Raw genomic sequence first — 14,705 nt, forward strand, 5'->3', positions numbered from 1 at the left:
TGGTCTGCTTGCCCGTATGCTTTGTCTGTTTGTGGGAACTTTATTTGTTGCTTAGGTAGCAAGAACATCACTACTAGTAAAATGTTTAGTGATGAATAATGGGAATTGATAAATTTCACTTGTGGTTGTTCCTAAAGTACGTTTATAATCACATATCACTTCTTACACTTTGTGGAACGAGGAAATTTTAATTGCGCCAGTTTTAAGTTAGTTAGATACATCCAAAATTTGAATTCCTGCTTGAAAAATATTGGAGGCTTTTATGAAATAAGAGAAAAATAAACTGATGAAATTTGTAAATTTATTTATTGTCATAATAATTGGATATAAATAAGTTTCTTAAGATGTTATTTTCACTCTGCACCAATTCGTTTCTTTTAACATTTTCTTGTCTGGAAGTAATAGGAAAATGTTTGATGGACACCAAAATACCCCAATAACACCATGAGAAAAAAGAAATAAAATATGTGATAGGTTAGTGATGTGATAGGAAGAGAGATAGAAGAAACATAAGGCGATGAATTTAGTATATAAAATTTAGGAATGTCTAAATATAAGAGTTTTAATAAGCTTTACCGATTCAAACGTTGATCGCATGCTGCTTATGGGCATTTTTGGGGTACAAAAACATGCTATTTTCTTCTCTTGAAGTTGGCTTAGTGGGGGTCAAATAGATTAATATTAGAGCTATGTGACATTTCACCATTCATATGATATATCATCTATTGTTAGATCGTTTAGTGTATAAACCGAAAGGGACTGATTGTGCCAACAGCCTAACCTTGTATTCTTTTTCACCTTGGAATGTTTAAAAAATAATGGCGGAAAGTGAAAGTTTAAATGAGGTGAGAAGTAAGTATCCTAACTCTAACTGATTACTCCAATGCATGATGAAGGATGTAAAGTGAATAAATAAAAAATCATAATTTTCAACTCACTTTTGTTCATAAGAGAGGCTTAAAATAGTTAAAACTGAATGAAAATAATATGTATTCTATTTCTAATAGTCTTACATTGTTGTTATATTAAATGATCAAAAAATAATGTATTTTAATATTGTTTTAGCCTTAAATTTCAAGACCGGTTGTATGGTACACAAGTGAGATAAATCTTGTAACATGTACAAGTTATTTTCCATCATTGAATTAATAAGTTTTACCATTAAATCAAATGAGATATGATGAGACTTATAGATCAAACAATGAAAAATACATTTGACATATTTCAATTGTGTATTTATATTTAATTGAACCATACATTTCCATCATCTATCACATTTTTCAAAGGTAAATTCAGAGAGCATAAAAGTAGCTTAAAGAATCATGAGCTGTTGACGCATAAGCTTCATACATATTTTTTTTTCTCTTTGGAGAGCGTGGGAAGGTACGGCATTATTGGAGCACCAACCAACATATCTTAAGATGGTGATGTTTTTTATTTTAAATATGTTCTCAAATTTTCAATGGTCATCCAAGTTTTGGTAGCGAATCAAATGCTACTTTTATGCGCATACTATTCCACTCTTATGATGATAAATTCTTTAACCTAAAATGGTGTGTAGAATTTTGTCAGCGAGTCCGTTAATTTTTTGATAAATTGTGGTGAGTGGTGATACCTATATTTTCATCAGAAGACAAGAGCAAGGAACTCTATATTAAGAATGCTATAGAGACTTGAGCTTTACAAAATCAAAACATTATTGTAATTTTTGCAAAATCATGATCACTATAATATCAAATATATCAATGTTATTATAAGACACATTCCCTCCAGAAACTTGTGCTTTACAAAATCATCTAGAATAAATTAAATGGAAAGGAAAACGTACCGTCCAATTAATTAGCACATATATTAGACAAAAAGGTATGGATTTCACTTGATTCTTTTCATTGAACATAATCTCAATGATTTGATTGCTATTTTGAGATTCTAATCTTCCCATTAAAGACGACTTCCAGCCTTTTCTACATACTTTTGAAATACTTGTTACCAAACATCAAAACTTTTGAAATATTTACGTCCCTTTTTAAATCTTAGGTGGTCCGTAGGAATTCTTTTTGACCAAAAAAATAGGTATCGGCCTCTGGAATGGAACTTCTAAATTTGCTATGAAAATATGAAAGGGCTCCAAATTTATGCACTCTTTTGTTAGTGCCCAAAGAATTTGCATATCTACCTCTTGCTTAATGGCTGCCGGCGTGTTTGGCCAACAATAGTAAACGAGTAGAGATTTTTAGAAATTGAGATTTTTTTCCTAGGAAAAAGAAGTTAGTTACAATAATACCTATTCTTGAGCACTGGTTTATAATACAAGTGAAAATCACACATGAATGGATGATAAACGAACAATCAATCATCGTAAACACTAAGTTCATGGATCTAGGAGACTTTAAATTGTTATGCATGATTATTTGAACACTATGTAGAAGGTCAACAACGTCCGAAACTTGAAAGTCAAAAGTGTTAAATGCAAATGGTATAAAAACATGTTGATTGTCGGAACATGTTTTCTCATGTTTGACTACTTTCCTTGACGCAGCTTTGAGGGTTCCGTAAAAGCCCTGGTCCCTAATCCCAGAAGTAATGAAACCTCAGTCAAGTCCACACATTCATGTTTTTCTCCTACCCGCTCGTACATCATAAAATCTGCTGGCAAGTGTCGATCTTCCATCTAGCGGGTGAGACAAAAAATTCACAAACGCCTTATTTTTCACAGATACTCCCGTCGTCATAATATATCAAAAGGGACATCCTTAACAAAGTCATCTGGAAAAAAAATAGAAACACATACATTAGTTTGAGTAATTATTGTTTTAGTGTTGTTATTATCAACTTAATTGATGTGATTAGGTTTGATATCAAGTTTGTTTCTTGGAAATTTATATGGCGATCTTCAATATTTCTCTTCATGTCAACCACTATATAGGGGCCTCTTTTCCAACTATCCATGAATTTGCGATTCTTAAGGTCTTTTATGTTTTAATCCATGCTCCTTAGATTAAAGATGTCATAAGATCCCCTCTTATTGTTTCTTGGATCAAATGCAACATAGATGGCACAACAAAAGGTTGCTCAATACCAACTTTTTGTGGTGATATTTTCAGAGATAACAAGGTTGTTGTAGACTGTAACATATCTTCTGTTTTTTGTACAAAGCTCATTGAGGTTATGCATGCAATTGAGATAGCTTAAAAAAATGGTTGAATCTCTCTTTGGTTTGAAACAAATTCTCAATTGGTTACTCTTGCTTTTAAGAATTATGGTTTTGTTCCTTTGAGGTTAAGAAACAGGTGGCTAAATTCTACGCAGTTAACTAAGAATGTGTGTTTCATTATTTCTCATATCTTAAGAGAATGCAATCGTTGTGCAAACAAGATTGCTTACTTAGGTTCCGTGATAACAACTTTGTGTGGTGGGATTCTATCTTTCTCGAGTTTCAGATTTATTTAACCAAAATATGTTATGACTTCCTGATTATCGTTTCTGCAAGTGTTTCACTTTTTTTTTCTTTCATGGTTTTGAACTTTTATTTACTTTGCATCTATTTTTCTTCACCAAAGATTTATTCCAATGAATTTTTTGGTAAGATTTTTAACGAGACAAGTGTTGTTTATGTCACTGACTGTTTACTAAAATTAAAGTTTTGGCCTAGTCCCTTTAATATTTGTAATTTTTCTTCTTTTTTTTTTGATTAAATAAAAAAACAAAAGATATCCAATTTTGAAACTTGTGGTTCATATATACTCGAATTTTAACTAGTCCCTTTTTTCCTCAAAAAAAAAAAAAAAAAAAAACTTGTCCCTTTTGTAAAAGGAAGAGAAAGAGACAAATTAATGAATACCTTGATAAAATCACGGTACTCTTTGAGGGAAGAAACAAGGACAAAAGAGTTTATTAGGACAATGTTTATGTAAGTGCACTACTTGTTTGTATTTTAACAACAAGAATACGCATATAATATTGTTTCTTTTTAGGTCATCTTTTAGCCATGCAATTGAAACAGAATATTGTGGACAATTTTTGGCACCAAGCAGTAGTTCAATCTTTTCTCCACTATTTTTACAATTAAAACTGTCTTAATCCTCAGCTTAATTAGTGCTCATTTCGTCTTCAAAAGGCTCAGCAAGGAGGATAAATATACCACCAAAGGGGTTAATATGGATTAATGAGTTGGAGCACAAAACTTGTGTTCTAGAGGTTTAATTTCAGCCAAGTCAATAACCTGGTGCACGCCTAATAGATCCACATTCATCAACTAAGATTTCTTTAACAACAACATGCTTATAAATATTATGAGATCAGAATTAGATAACGTATTCATTAAGAAATAAAAGTTCTAAGAAGAGAATATAAGAAATAAAAGTTTAAATATACGCTTGATCATCTCTTGAGAAGTGAATATAAGAAATAAAAGTTTAAATATGTTTTTAGTCATTGAAATTATAACGATTTTTTTTTTGTTTGGGTTGCAAATTTTAAAAATGTTTCGTTTAGTCTCTATCATCAGCTTATTGGTTCATGTGCATGGTTATATTGGATCACATATGACATCAGAGACTAAAAGTAGATTTTGAATTTGCAAATCATGAAACCAAACAAAAAATTTACCACGACCAAAACTAAAAGACACTACTTGCAAGGACTAAAATTATATTTAAACCCTAAAGTAAATAATAATCATATTTTGTACAATCTTCTTAATTAAAAGTTATGTATGTATTACACTTTCCTTCAAAAAAAAAAATGTATGTATTACACTTTAATGTATTTTAACATAAATAAATATTTTTCTCTTCAAAAAAATAAATAAATATTTTTATAATAGCAATTAACTGTAAGTTATCATTTTAGAAAGAAAAAAAACTACTTATAAATTTCAATACCAATGATAATTAACGATGAACATTTTATTATTCATTCTATGATTTTAGAACAAACACTTCAGTTTTAAATAATTTATTCTTTTATATGCTTTAGTAATTTGTCCAATAATTTTTTTTATTGCTTCATAATTTATAATAAAATAATGAAGCAATGATAAATTATAACACTAGGTGCTCGTGAGTTTAGCTCAGTTGATAGAGACAATGCATAAAATATGCAAGGTCCGGATTCAAATCCCGGCCACCACAAAAATTAAAATAATTAATAACACTAGATTATAACATAAGTTAATGATATTTTTGTCAAAAACACGTTAATGATATTGTAGATAAAAAATAGAGAAAAAATCTGCACTAGGAGTTTATTATATTAAATTGAAGTGAAAATCTTTTTTCTTTTTTTTGAAGAAGATTGAAGTGAAAATCTTACATGATCACAATTATTTTGACACATCATTTGGACGACATACACAAAACTACCCATATATATATATATATATATATATATATATATATATATATATATATATATATATATATATATATATATATATATATCAATTAATTATTTTTAAAATACACATTACTACTTTTAAAAATATTAACAAAAGAAACTTATAAAAAGAAAACTAAATATGTTAAATTTATTTCTACATAAAAAAATATGTCAAATTTATTTATACTTTTGCTTATTTCCACAAAAACACTTTCCTGCAAAAGATTTCCGGTTCCGATGACGTGCCGCCGAAGGCTCACCTTGTCTCATATCCTACCAACTCCAATGGAAGGAACAATCATTGCTTCTTTGAATATACTCGTTCTTCTCCTTCTCCAAGAGTACACTATTATGAAGCAAATTCAAAGACTGGTGAAAGTCTTTCTTTCTTTTTCTTTAACCAACTTTCTTGATGACTACATGCATGCTTTCAATCTAATTATAAGATTTGGTGTTTCACAAAGTTTTCAACAAAGGAATAACTATCTATTATATATCATGGTGCTTGAGTATTGCCGCCGGCCAATTTTTTTGTTGACATTGCTGGAAATTGAATTTAGAAGCACACTCCCTTAGTATTATAGAATTGTCCTTACTAGCACTCAATCACGAGGTTTGATTTTTCGATGGTTGAACTATTTCGTGTTTCCCCATGATCATTATTACCCTGAGATAGGTGGAGCTCACTGAGATCCCAATCCCTTTTTATTTTATTTCAGATACACATGTGACTCGTGACAAGGGTAAGGAGAAAGCGGCTGAATGATTATGCTAATGTGTTTCATTTATTAGTTTATGTATTAGTTGTCATGGTGTTGTTGTACACCGACTATGTTCTTGTATATGATGTACTCATTAGTTTTTTTTTTTGACAAAAATGTACTCATTAGTTAGTACATGTATTTTTAGACAGATCATGTATTATTTATGCATCAGTTTGTACTTATTGTGAAGGTTATAGATGAATTAAAGGTTAAATAGTTTAAGATTCACTTGAAACATGCGACATGAAGTAAAAAAGTAGGGATTAAAATTGGTAACCGAAAATTTAGAGGGACCAAAGTTTGAAGAATTTTTTTAGAAAAACTAAAAATGAAAGTTGATACATATTTAAAGGGATCAAATCAATATTTAACCCTATAAAATAATATTTTAAATTAATATTGAAATTTGTTCAATAAGACAATGACGTTTTTTTAAGGAAAAATAACGAGGTTAAAAGTGAAAGAAAAAATGATATGATAACATTACTGTAAGTAGCATCTAAAAAAAATCTAATGAAAAAAATGCTTTAGCTTATAAAATAAATTTATTATCAAACCACTCTAATTTGATCGTACGAACTTTATACGACTTAGTCTCACCAAACAGATTTGTAAAATAAATTTATTAACAAACAAAGAATTATCTCGTTTGGGTGAGGAATAAATCACCCCACTTAATAAAACCAAACCTCTTGCTACTTTGCATTTGCACAAACAAGTGGACAAGGACAAAGCAGTAGCACTCAAGAAATAGAATATATATTGCTCATCATTAATTTATTTGTTAAAATTAAGATATCAAATAATATGTATTTGAAGAACATCAAATAATATTAATCAGGATATTCAAAGTTTCAACTCTCAAAACTAACTTGCCTATAAAAAGATTAATATATAGCTCAAATTGAACGAGGTCTTTTTTTTTTTTTTTTGAGAGAACGAGGTCTATTTAAATGGTTAACATCTCTCAACATATATTCTTATCTTTACGCATCGACCAAATCAACTCTCGACCAAATGGTTAATGATCTGGATATCAATCACTTGTGTCACACCATGTTGGTTGTTTTTCACATTGCCACCAATACTATTCATGCTTAAGCATCATTTAAATAACTTATCCTTTTAAAACTTTATTGCATAAGCACACACTATATATATATAGAATACTGAAAACATAGTGGTTTCTCTCTGTCTGACACGAGGCATAAACAAAAATAAATTGGAACCTCTCTGATATGAGTTCACTTACTTTATAAGCTCATAGATATAGCAATGAGTTATGGCAAAAAACATAGACAAAGCAAGTTCTGATTCTGAAAATTCTTTATGTTCATCAAGTTCAAGGTCTCCAATGGGCAATAAATATAGATACATGTTTAATAGACTATTCAGGTTTACCAATTCATGGAAGAAAAGTAACTCACCAAGAGGTAGAAGAATTTTCCACAGAGATGTTGAAAAAGAAGAATTCCAATATGCTAGTAGTCACTGTCTTTCATCCTACTACAGTGTTTTTGTGGTTAGATTAGCAATCATGGTTAGTGAAACTTTATATATATTTATGTTACAGCCTCTAAAATTTTATTAAATTCAGTTACTATATAGTTTATCTATCTTAATAAAAGATAAATATGGATTTGGTGATATGATCAAAATAATATTTTGTTTTATGCAGGTAATGTTAGCCATCTTGATAGGGCTATTGACCATATTAACATGGCATTTCACAAAGATTTATACGAAAAAATCATTGAGTAGTTTGGCGTATGGTCTGCGTTATGAACTTCTGCAACGTCCGATTTTGAGGATGTGGAATATTTTGAATTCTACTTCTGAAATTACAACAGCTCAGGTCAAGTTGTCTCAATATGTGATCAGACGTTATAGCAATCCTGCATCTCAAGCTGAGCAAGTTGAGGTTGACTCTTAATTTATTACTCATTCTACTGTTCTTATTGTTTTATCATTAAGTATGTGAAGTTGAGTGAATGATAATTAAGTCAGTTATGGCTAAATTGGTCTGTTTTTAAATTTTAAATATCTATGATATTGGAAATCCTTAATTACATTAGTCCTTTTGATTTGGTCAATTTAGTTATTATTTTATTTTTTTGATAAGATTGGTAGATTTAGTTATTTAAATTGTCTCAGAACGACTACTACGATCGAAATTTTCTATTTCAGAAATTATTTTAAAATTTCATTAATTTTAGTGTTGAAATTGTCTGACCTCTACTATTTCAGAGACAAATTTAACTGTTGAATAATATAGCACTATCTTAGTGGTCAAGTCATGTATTTAAATTTCATATTTATAATAATGATATAACTTTAGATTCAGTATTTTATTATTTAATATATTATATATTAGATAAAATTATGTATGAAGTGTGTGAACTTTTTCAGTATGAAATTTTTCAATCATGCTAGGTTGAATTGATGAAATTCAGGGAGTAAAGTATAACAAAACTTACTCTTATATTTGAGATCATATTAGTACTTATCATCCTAACCAATTTTTGTTATGTATGTCCTGCTTTTATTTGTAGCAGCTATATGAAGCAATGAGGGCAGTAACATGGTCACTATTTGCTAGTAGAAAAGCACTAAACTCAATAACAATCAATTACAAGAATGGATTTGTTCAAGCATTCCATAGAGATCTAAAAGATAACAACACATTTTACATCTACTCAGATCTTTCAAATTACTCCATGGTTGCATCAACCTCAAACATGGTCAAGTCCCTTTCAACTCATCAAGCTTGGGATGACAAAACAATTCATGGTAACTTTTCAGCAATTTGGTATAGAGAACCACTTGATCCTGTCACAGGCGAAAAAATCGGAAAAGCAATGAAAATTGCACCAGAAGATTTGATCAACATAGCAGGACTTTCACAAGTTCCGGATGGTGTAGCTACATGGCATGTAGCAGTTAGTAAATTTACAGATTCGCCTTTGCTTTCGGCAGCTTTACCTGTTTGGGATTCTTCTAATAAAAGTATTATGGCTGTTGTTGGTGTTACAACTGCATTTTATAGTGTTGGACAGTTAATGAGAGAGTTAGTTGAGATGCATAGTGGTCACATGTATTTGACTTCTCAACAAGGCTATTTACTTGCAACTTCTACTAGTGCACCGTTACTTACAAATTCGACTAAGCCACCACCAAAGCTTAAGATGGCTGTGGATTGTGAAGATGATATAATAAGACTTGGAGCTGAGTGGTTGCAGAGAACTTATGGGAATCATTTTCCTAATTCAACTCATGAGGTTCATGTTGAGAATGCTAAGCTAGGGAATCAGCAATATTATATTGACTCGTTCTACCTAAACTTGAAGAGACTTCCTTTGGTAATAATTATTAATAGACTCGTGCTTTTAAAATATTTTTAGGTGATCACCAAGGTTTTATATAAGATCCTCAACTTTGATTATGGTTGCAATGATTAAGGTTCTTTATGTCTCCATGGCCTTGTCGAGACATCAGTCATATTTGACCACAATTTTTTTACAATATTAAAGATTGTGCTTTAAAATTGAGAAAAGGTGATATGTACTGTTAGTGTAAACTAGTTTCGCACTGACATCTAATGAATGTCTAACATTTTGTTAGTGTAAACTAGTTTTACAAAACTAATTTACACCGACAATGCACCTTCATTGAACTCTTTAAACTCTGGTGGTCACTCTTTTTTATTCAAATAATTTTATTATGCATAAAGTTGCAGGAAAAAAAATTCTGCCTCTATTTAATTTTTGTTTTAAGTAACCAATCATTTTGTTATGATGTAAACTTTGTGCAGGTAGGCGTAATCATCATACCAAGAAAGTATATTATGGGACAGGTGGATGAAAGATCTTTCAAAACTTTGGTTATTCTGATATCTGCATCTTTATGCATTTTTGTCATTGGATGTGTTTGCATTTTGATATTGACAAATGGAGTGTCAAAGGAAATGAATCTGAGAGCAGAACTGATAAGTCAACTTGAAGCAAGAAGGAAGGCAGAGGCATCAAGCAATTATAAAAGTCAATTCCTCGCAAACATGAGGTTTGTTTTTTAAGTTCACTTTAAAAAAAAAAAAAATTAGTACAATTCATGATATAATAAGGCCACTGACACATTTGTTTACATTCAATTACTTCTATTTTTAAAAACTGTTACCGGTTTCTACGTGTCATTTTCATGTCTGTGTTTCTTGAGCATGTTAACTGTGTGTGTTATATTATAGCCGTGTCATGTCCTATAATGTTCAAATTCTGTTACATATTTTGTTCATAAATTAGCTTCATGGTTTGTTTTTTCTTGGTTTTGTATGACAGTCATGAACTAAGGACACCTATGGCAGCAGTAATTGGATTGCTTGATATTCTTATATCTGATGATTGTCTCACAAATGAACAATATTCAACAGTTACTCAAATAAGAAAATGTTCAACAGCTCTACTCCGTCTTCTTAACAACATATTGGATCTAAGCAAGGTATGGCATATTACATTAATAAGCTAAGCTTTTTATACAAATATAATTGAAAACCAATTGCACATATAATAAAAAACTTTCTTTCTAACAAAAAGCTTCCTAATGTTTTACACTATATAGGTGGAGTCTGGAAAACTTGTACTAGAAGATGCAGAATTCGACTTGGGACGCGAACTTGAAGGGCTTGTAGATATGTTTTCTGTTCAGTGCATTAATCACAATGTAGAGACTGTTTTAGACCTTTCTGGTATGATTCTCAATTTGGTTGCAACCTATGAAGTACTGACACTGAGACGGACACTTGACACAACACTGAAATGTTCATACCGGTTATAATTTGAACAAATGAATTAATTAAATGTAATCATATGTGTTGGTGTTGTCTGGACTACATAGGTTGCATCGTAGACTTTAATTTCAATGAAAGGTATTAGATATTTTTTTAGCAAGTTTCTGATGCATTTAATTTAACCAATAACTATTTTTCATGCAGATGATATGCCAAAATTAGTTAGAGGTGACTCTGGCAGGGTGGTTCAAGTATTTGCAAATTTGATCAACAATTCAATTAAGTTTACTACATGTAAGTTAAAATGTGTATGTTCTAGTATAGTTACTTGGTAGTTACAATAGTGGTAGTAAAAAAATTATGAATAAGTTTATAATCTCGAAATATGAAAAATATCACAATGAGTGTTATAAGAGACTAATCTAATTCTGAACTATTGTAAATGCATGACAGCTGGTCATGTTATTCTACGAGGATGGTGTGAATATCCAAACTCTTGCAACGATAGTCCGAATTTTTATCTTGATCAGAAGAAATCAAGAAATTTACATAAGAGCAAAGAGAAGCCAAATGCAAGTCATGCAAAGAGAATATCTATGAGAGATAACAAAGTGATACTTTGGTTTGAAGTTGAGGACACAGGCTGTGGTATGCACCTTAAAATTTACATTTCATGAACTGTCTCTTTTTGTCAAAATAAAATAAGTCCACGAATAAATCACATTTGTTTATTTCCTATGTTGTGGTATAGGTATCGATCCAAGCAAATGGGATTCTGTGTTTGAAAGCTTTGAGCAAGCTGATCCATCAACTACTAGACTGTAAGCAATTTAATTTTTTTAACATAGACTACATAAGAAATGAATTTGATGCAGTTATTTGTCAATGTATATAGTCAATGATCTCGGTAGTATGTGAAGATCATACAATTGAAATTTTGGAGTTTATGAGTTGTTGAATTCATGATGTGAGTCATCTGATCTTTATCCAACGATTTAGATCAGCCGACTGCAATGACTGTAGAAATTAAGCATCCTCAATGTTTGTTTTTTCTTACAAATGATGTGAATTTACTGATTTCTGAATCCTTTACTTATTTCAGGCATGGAGGGACTGGTCTAGGTCTTTGCATCGTTAGGAACTTGGTGAGTAAGATCTCAATGTCTAAAGTTTCAAAATAAGTAAACTATAATATCATTCTTTATTAGTGTGTTTTCTGAAGAAGAAAAAAAGGCGAACAAGATCAAGATAAAAAAATTCACATTTCCTTTGGTAAACTAGGTCTAAAAGTCAAACATGAGCCGCCCAATGTTGATCCTACAGTCCAAATCGGGGAATGTGTGATTGTGTGATTGTTTTTGAGGTTGCTTATTTAAATATAAGTTCCTTTTATTTTTGTTGGATGGCAGGTTAATAAGATGGGTGGAGAAATCAAGGTTACCAAAAAGGAGGGTCAGGGAACATTGATGAGATTATGTTTGCTTCTTAGTGCACCAATGGATGTCACAGAGCAACATGCTTTAAATTTGACAGACAATGGCTTAGTGGTGAGTATATTATTCTTATTTGCAAATAATACTTTAAAATAAATATAATTCATCTTAAAAAATGTACATTTCACTAAAAGCAAGAGAAATTTAAGGATAACAAATAGGTTATTAAATACCAAGTGTGAATGCAGGTATTGCTTGCACTACAAGGCAATATGGGTAGAATAATAACATCGAAGTGGTTAACCAAAAAAGGGGTGTGCACAATGGAAGCATCTGAATGGAATGGACTAACACAAATTTTGAGGGAACTCTTTCATGCAAGAAGTTCAATCCATAACAATAACAACTTTGATGCACATTATCCAATAAATCTTGAAGGATTTAAGTCTAAACTATTAAGCATCAAAGATATGAGGAATCCAATTTTTGTCATTGTTGTTGACATTGGTTTGCTTGACTTAAGCACAGATATATGGAAAAAACAACTTAACTTCCTTCACAAGTATTTCGGAAGAGCAAAATTTGTGTGGATTCTGAATCATGACACATCAAATACCATAAAGACGGAGCTTCGTCGGAAAGGACACTTACTAATGGTTAACAAACCTCTATACAAAGCAAAAATGATTCATATTTTGGAAGCTGTTATAAAAGAGAGAAATCTTGAGTTACAAAAGAAAAACATGAAAGAGGGTGATTTGCATGAGTTTCTTGAGATTGATTCTACTCATTTTGAAGCTGCTACCAGCTCTGATGATTCTGATATATCTGAAATTAGTGAAAAACCAATTTTAAAGTTAACCGATGAAAATGAACATTTGGAAGAAAATAATCCAAGGGAAGAAGAATCTTGTACCTCTGAAGACAACAAAGCTAAAGAAACAAACTTTGCAACACAAGCTTATGATAGGGTGACAAGGTCAAGAAAAGAAGTGAATGATAAGAAATCACTTGAGGGGTTAAGGATTTTGCTTGCAGAAGATACACCAGTAATTCAAAGGGTTGCAACAATAATGCTTGAAAAAATGGGAGCTGTTGTTGTTGCTGTAGGTGATGGACAACAAGCAGTGGATGCTCTTAATTATATGGTAAGTGCTGAAGATTGTAGAAGAGAGTCTCTCCAGAAGGATAGAAATACAAGATCACAGACAGAGATTTTAACTTGCCATCAATATGATTTGATCCTAATGGATTGTCAGGTATGAACCAGAATAACAGTATTAGGACTTGTTTGAATTGACGCATTTGAGCTTATTTACAGGCATAAGCACTTGTGAAATTGTTTGACATAGGTCATGTTTGGATAAATAGTTTAATCAGGCACTTATATATAAATTATTTCTATAACATAAAATAACACTTGTGTTGGCCGGTGGTGTTGGCTTGAGAGACCTTGAAGTGTGCTTCTCTAAAGGTCTCAGGCTCAATTCTCCCCGGTGCCAATTTCAGTGGGCTAGTTTAGCTTCTTAAAAAAAAAAAAAGTCAAATTATTTTCATACAGGCTATAAAATGTTATCAAGTATTGCTCCAATAGGTAACTTTTTTATATCTAATAAGTGAATATCAGGTTAAATATACTAATGCTTTATCTGTGTTTGTGGAAAATTAGATGCCAAAGATGGATGGATATGAGGCAACAAAAGCAATAAGGAAATCAGAGGAAGGAACAGGCAAACACATACCAATTGTTGCTCTAACAGCCCATGCAATGTCTTGTGATGAAGCCAAATGCCTTAAGGTTGGCATGGATGCTTACTTAACAAAGCCAATTGACTTCAAGCTTATGGTCTCAACCATTCTCTCACTCACTAAACCAACAACCTAGAAATGTACATAGTTGTAATCTGAAATATAGTTCAATTTTCCTTACTGAGTTCACTAGTATCAGTAAACGGCTGTAGTGTTATTTATGTGTGCATATGATATGATTGCACTTTGTTGAAGGAATAACTCTTTGTATATTCATAACTATAAACCTAATAGAAATAAATGTATATAGAAAGGTATAATGATCCATTTTGCAATAAATTTTTGTCATATAATCATCTAAGTTGAATTTTGATTATGAAAAAGTGTTTGTTATTCATAAATTGTACTTTACAAGTTACAACTATTAGTCAATGATAGTACTTGGTAGTCACATGCCTCCTCACATCACATAGTCTAAGACCAACTGCTCTTTTGTCACAAAATACAAAATAAAACCAACAGCTCAAGATTAACACGTAAGATAGATCCAATGGTTCAGATTAATCCCTAACAACTCCCTCTTCTTCTCACCTCTGCACC

The 14,705-nt window shown here is 31.1% G+C and overlaps 1 protein-coding gene across 1 annotated transcript; it reads left to right on the top strand.

Annotated features, from left to right (window-relative positions):
• The first annotated feature begins 7,336 nt into the window (after positions 1 to 7,336).
• HK1 (histidine kinase 1) lies at positions 7,337 to 14,444 on the top strand. The gene is made up of 13 exons (XM_085713579.1): positions 7,337 to 7,683; positions 7,822 to 8,064; positions 8,699 to 9,502; positions 9,955 to 10,202; positions 10,475 to 10,634; positions 10,755 to 10,881; positions 11,128 to 11,217; positions 11,377 to 11,571; positions 11,675 to 11,744; positions 12,026 to 12,068; positions 12,333 to 12,470; positions 12,605 to 13,615; positions 14,026 to 14,444. The coding sequence occupies exons 1-13, from the start codon at positions 7,426 to 7,428 to the stop codon at positions 14,239 to 14,241; spliced, it is 3,603 nt and encodes a 1,200-aa protein (XP_085569705.1). The 5' UTR covers positions 7,337 to 7,425; the 3' UTR covers positions 14,242 to 14,444.
• Positions 14,445 to 14,705: the final 261 nt, after the last annotated feature.

This window comes from Medicago sativa, chromosome 5 (assembly GCF_051527215.1).
Source record: "Medicago sativa cultivar Bolivia chromosome 5, Bolivia_mono, whole genome shotgun sequence".
Classification (NCBI taxonomy): Eukaryota; Viridiplantae; Streptophyta; class Magnoliopsida; order Fabales; family Fabaceae; genus Medicago; species Medicago sativa.

Excerpts from the sequence above, each read along its gene's own strand:
- HK1 (XM_085713579.1), top strand. The coding sequence starts at position 7,426 with ATGGCAAAAAACATAGACAAAGCAAGTTCTGATTCTGAAAATTCTTTA. Across the intron at positions 7,684-7,821 it reads TGGTTAGATTAGCAATCATG|GTAATGTTAGCCATCTTGAT; the intron begins GTTAGTGAAACT and ends TGTTTTATGCAG. Across the intron at positions 9,503-9,954 it reads ACTTGAAGAGACTTCCTTTG|GTAGGCGTAATCATCATACC; the intron begins GTAATAATTATT and ends AACTTTGTGCAG.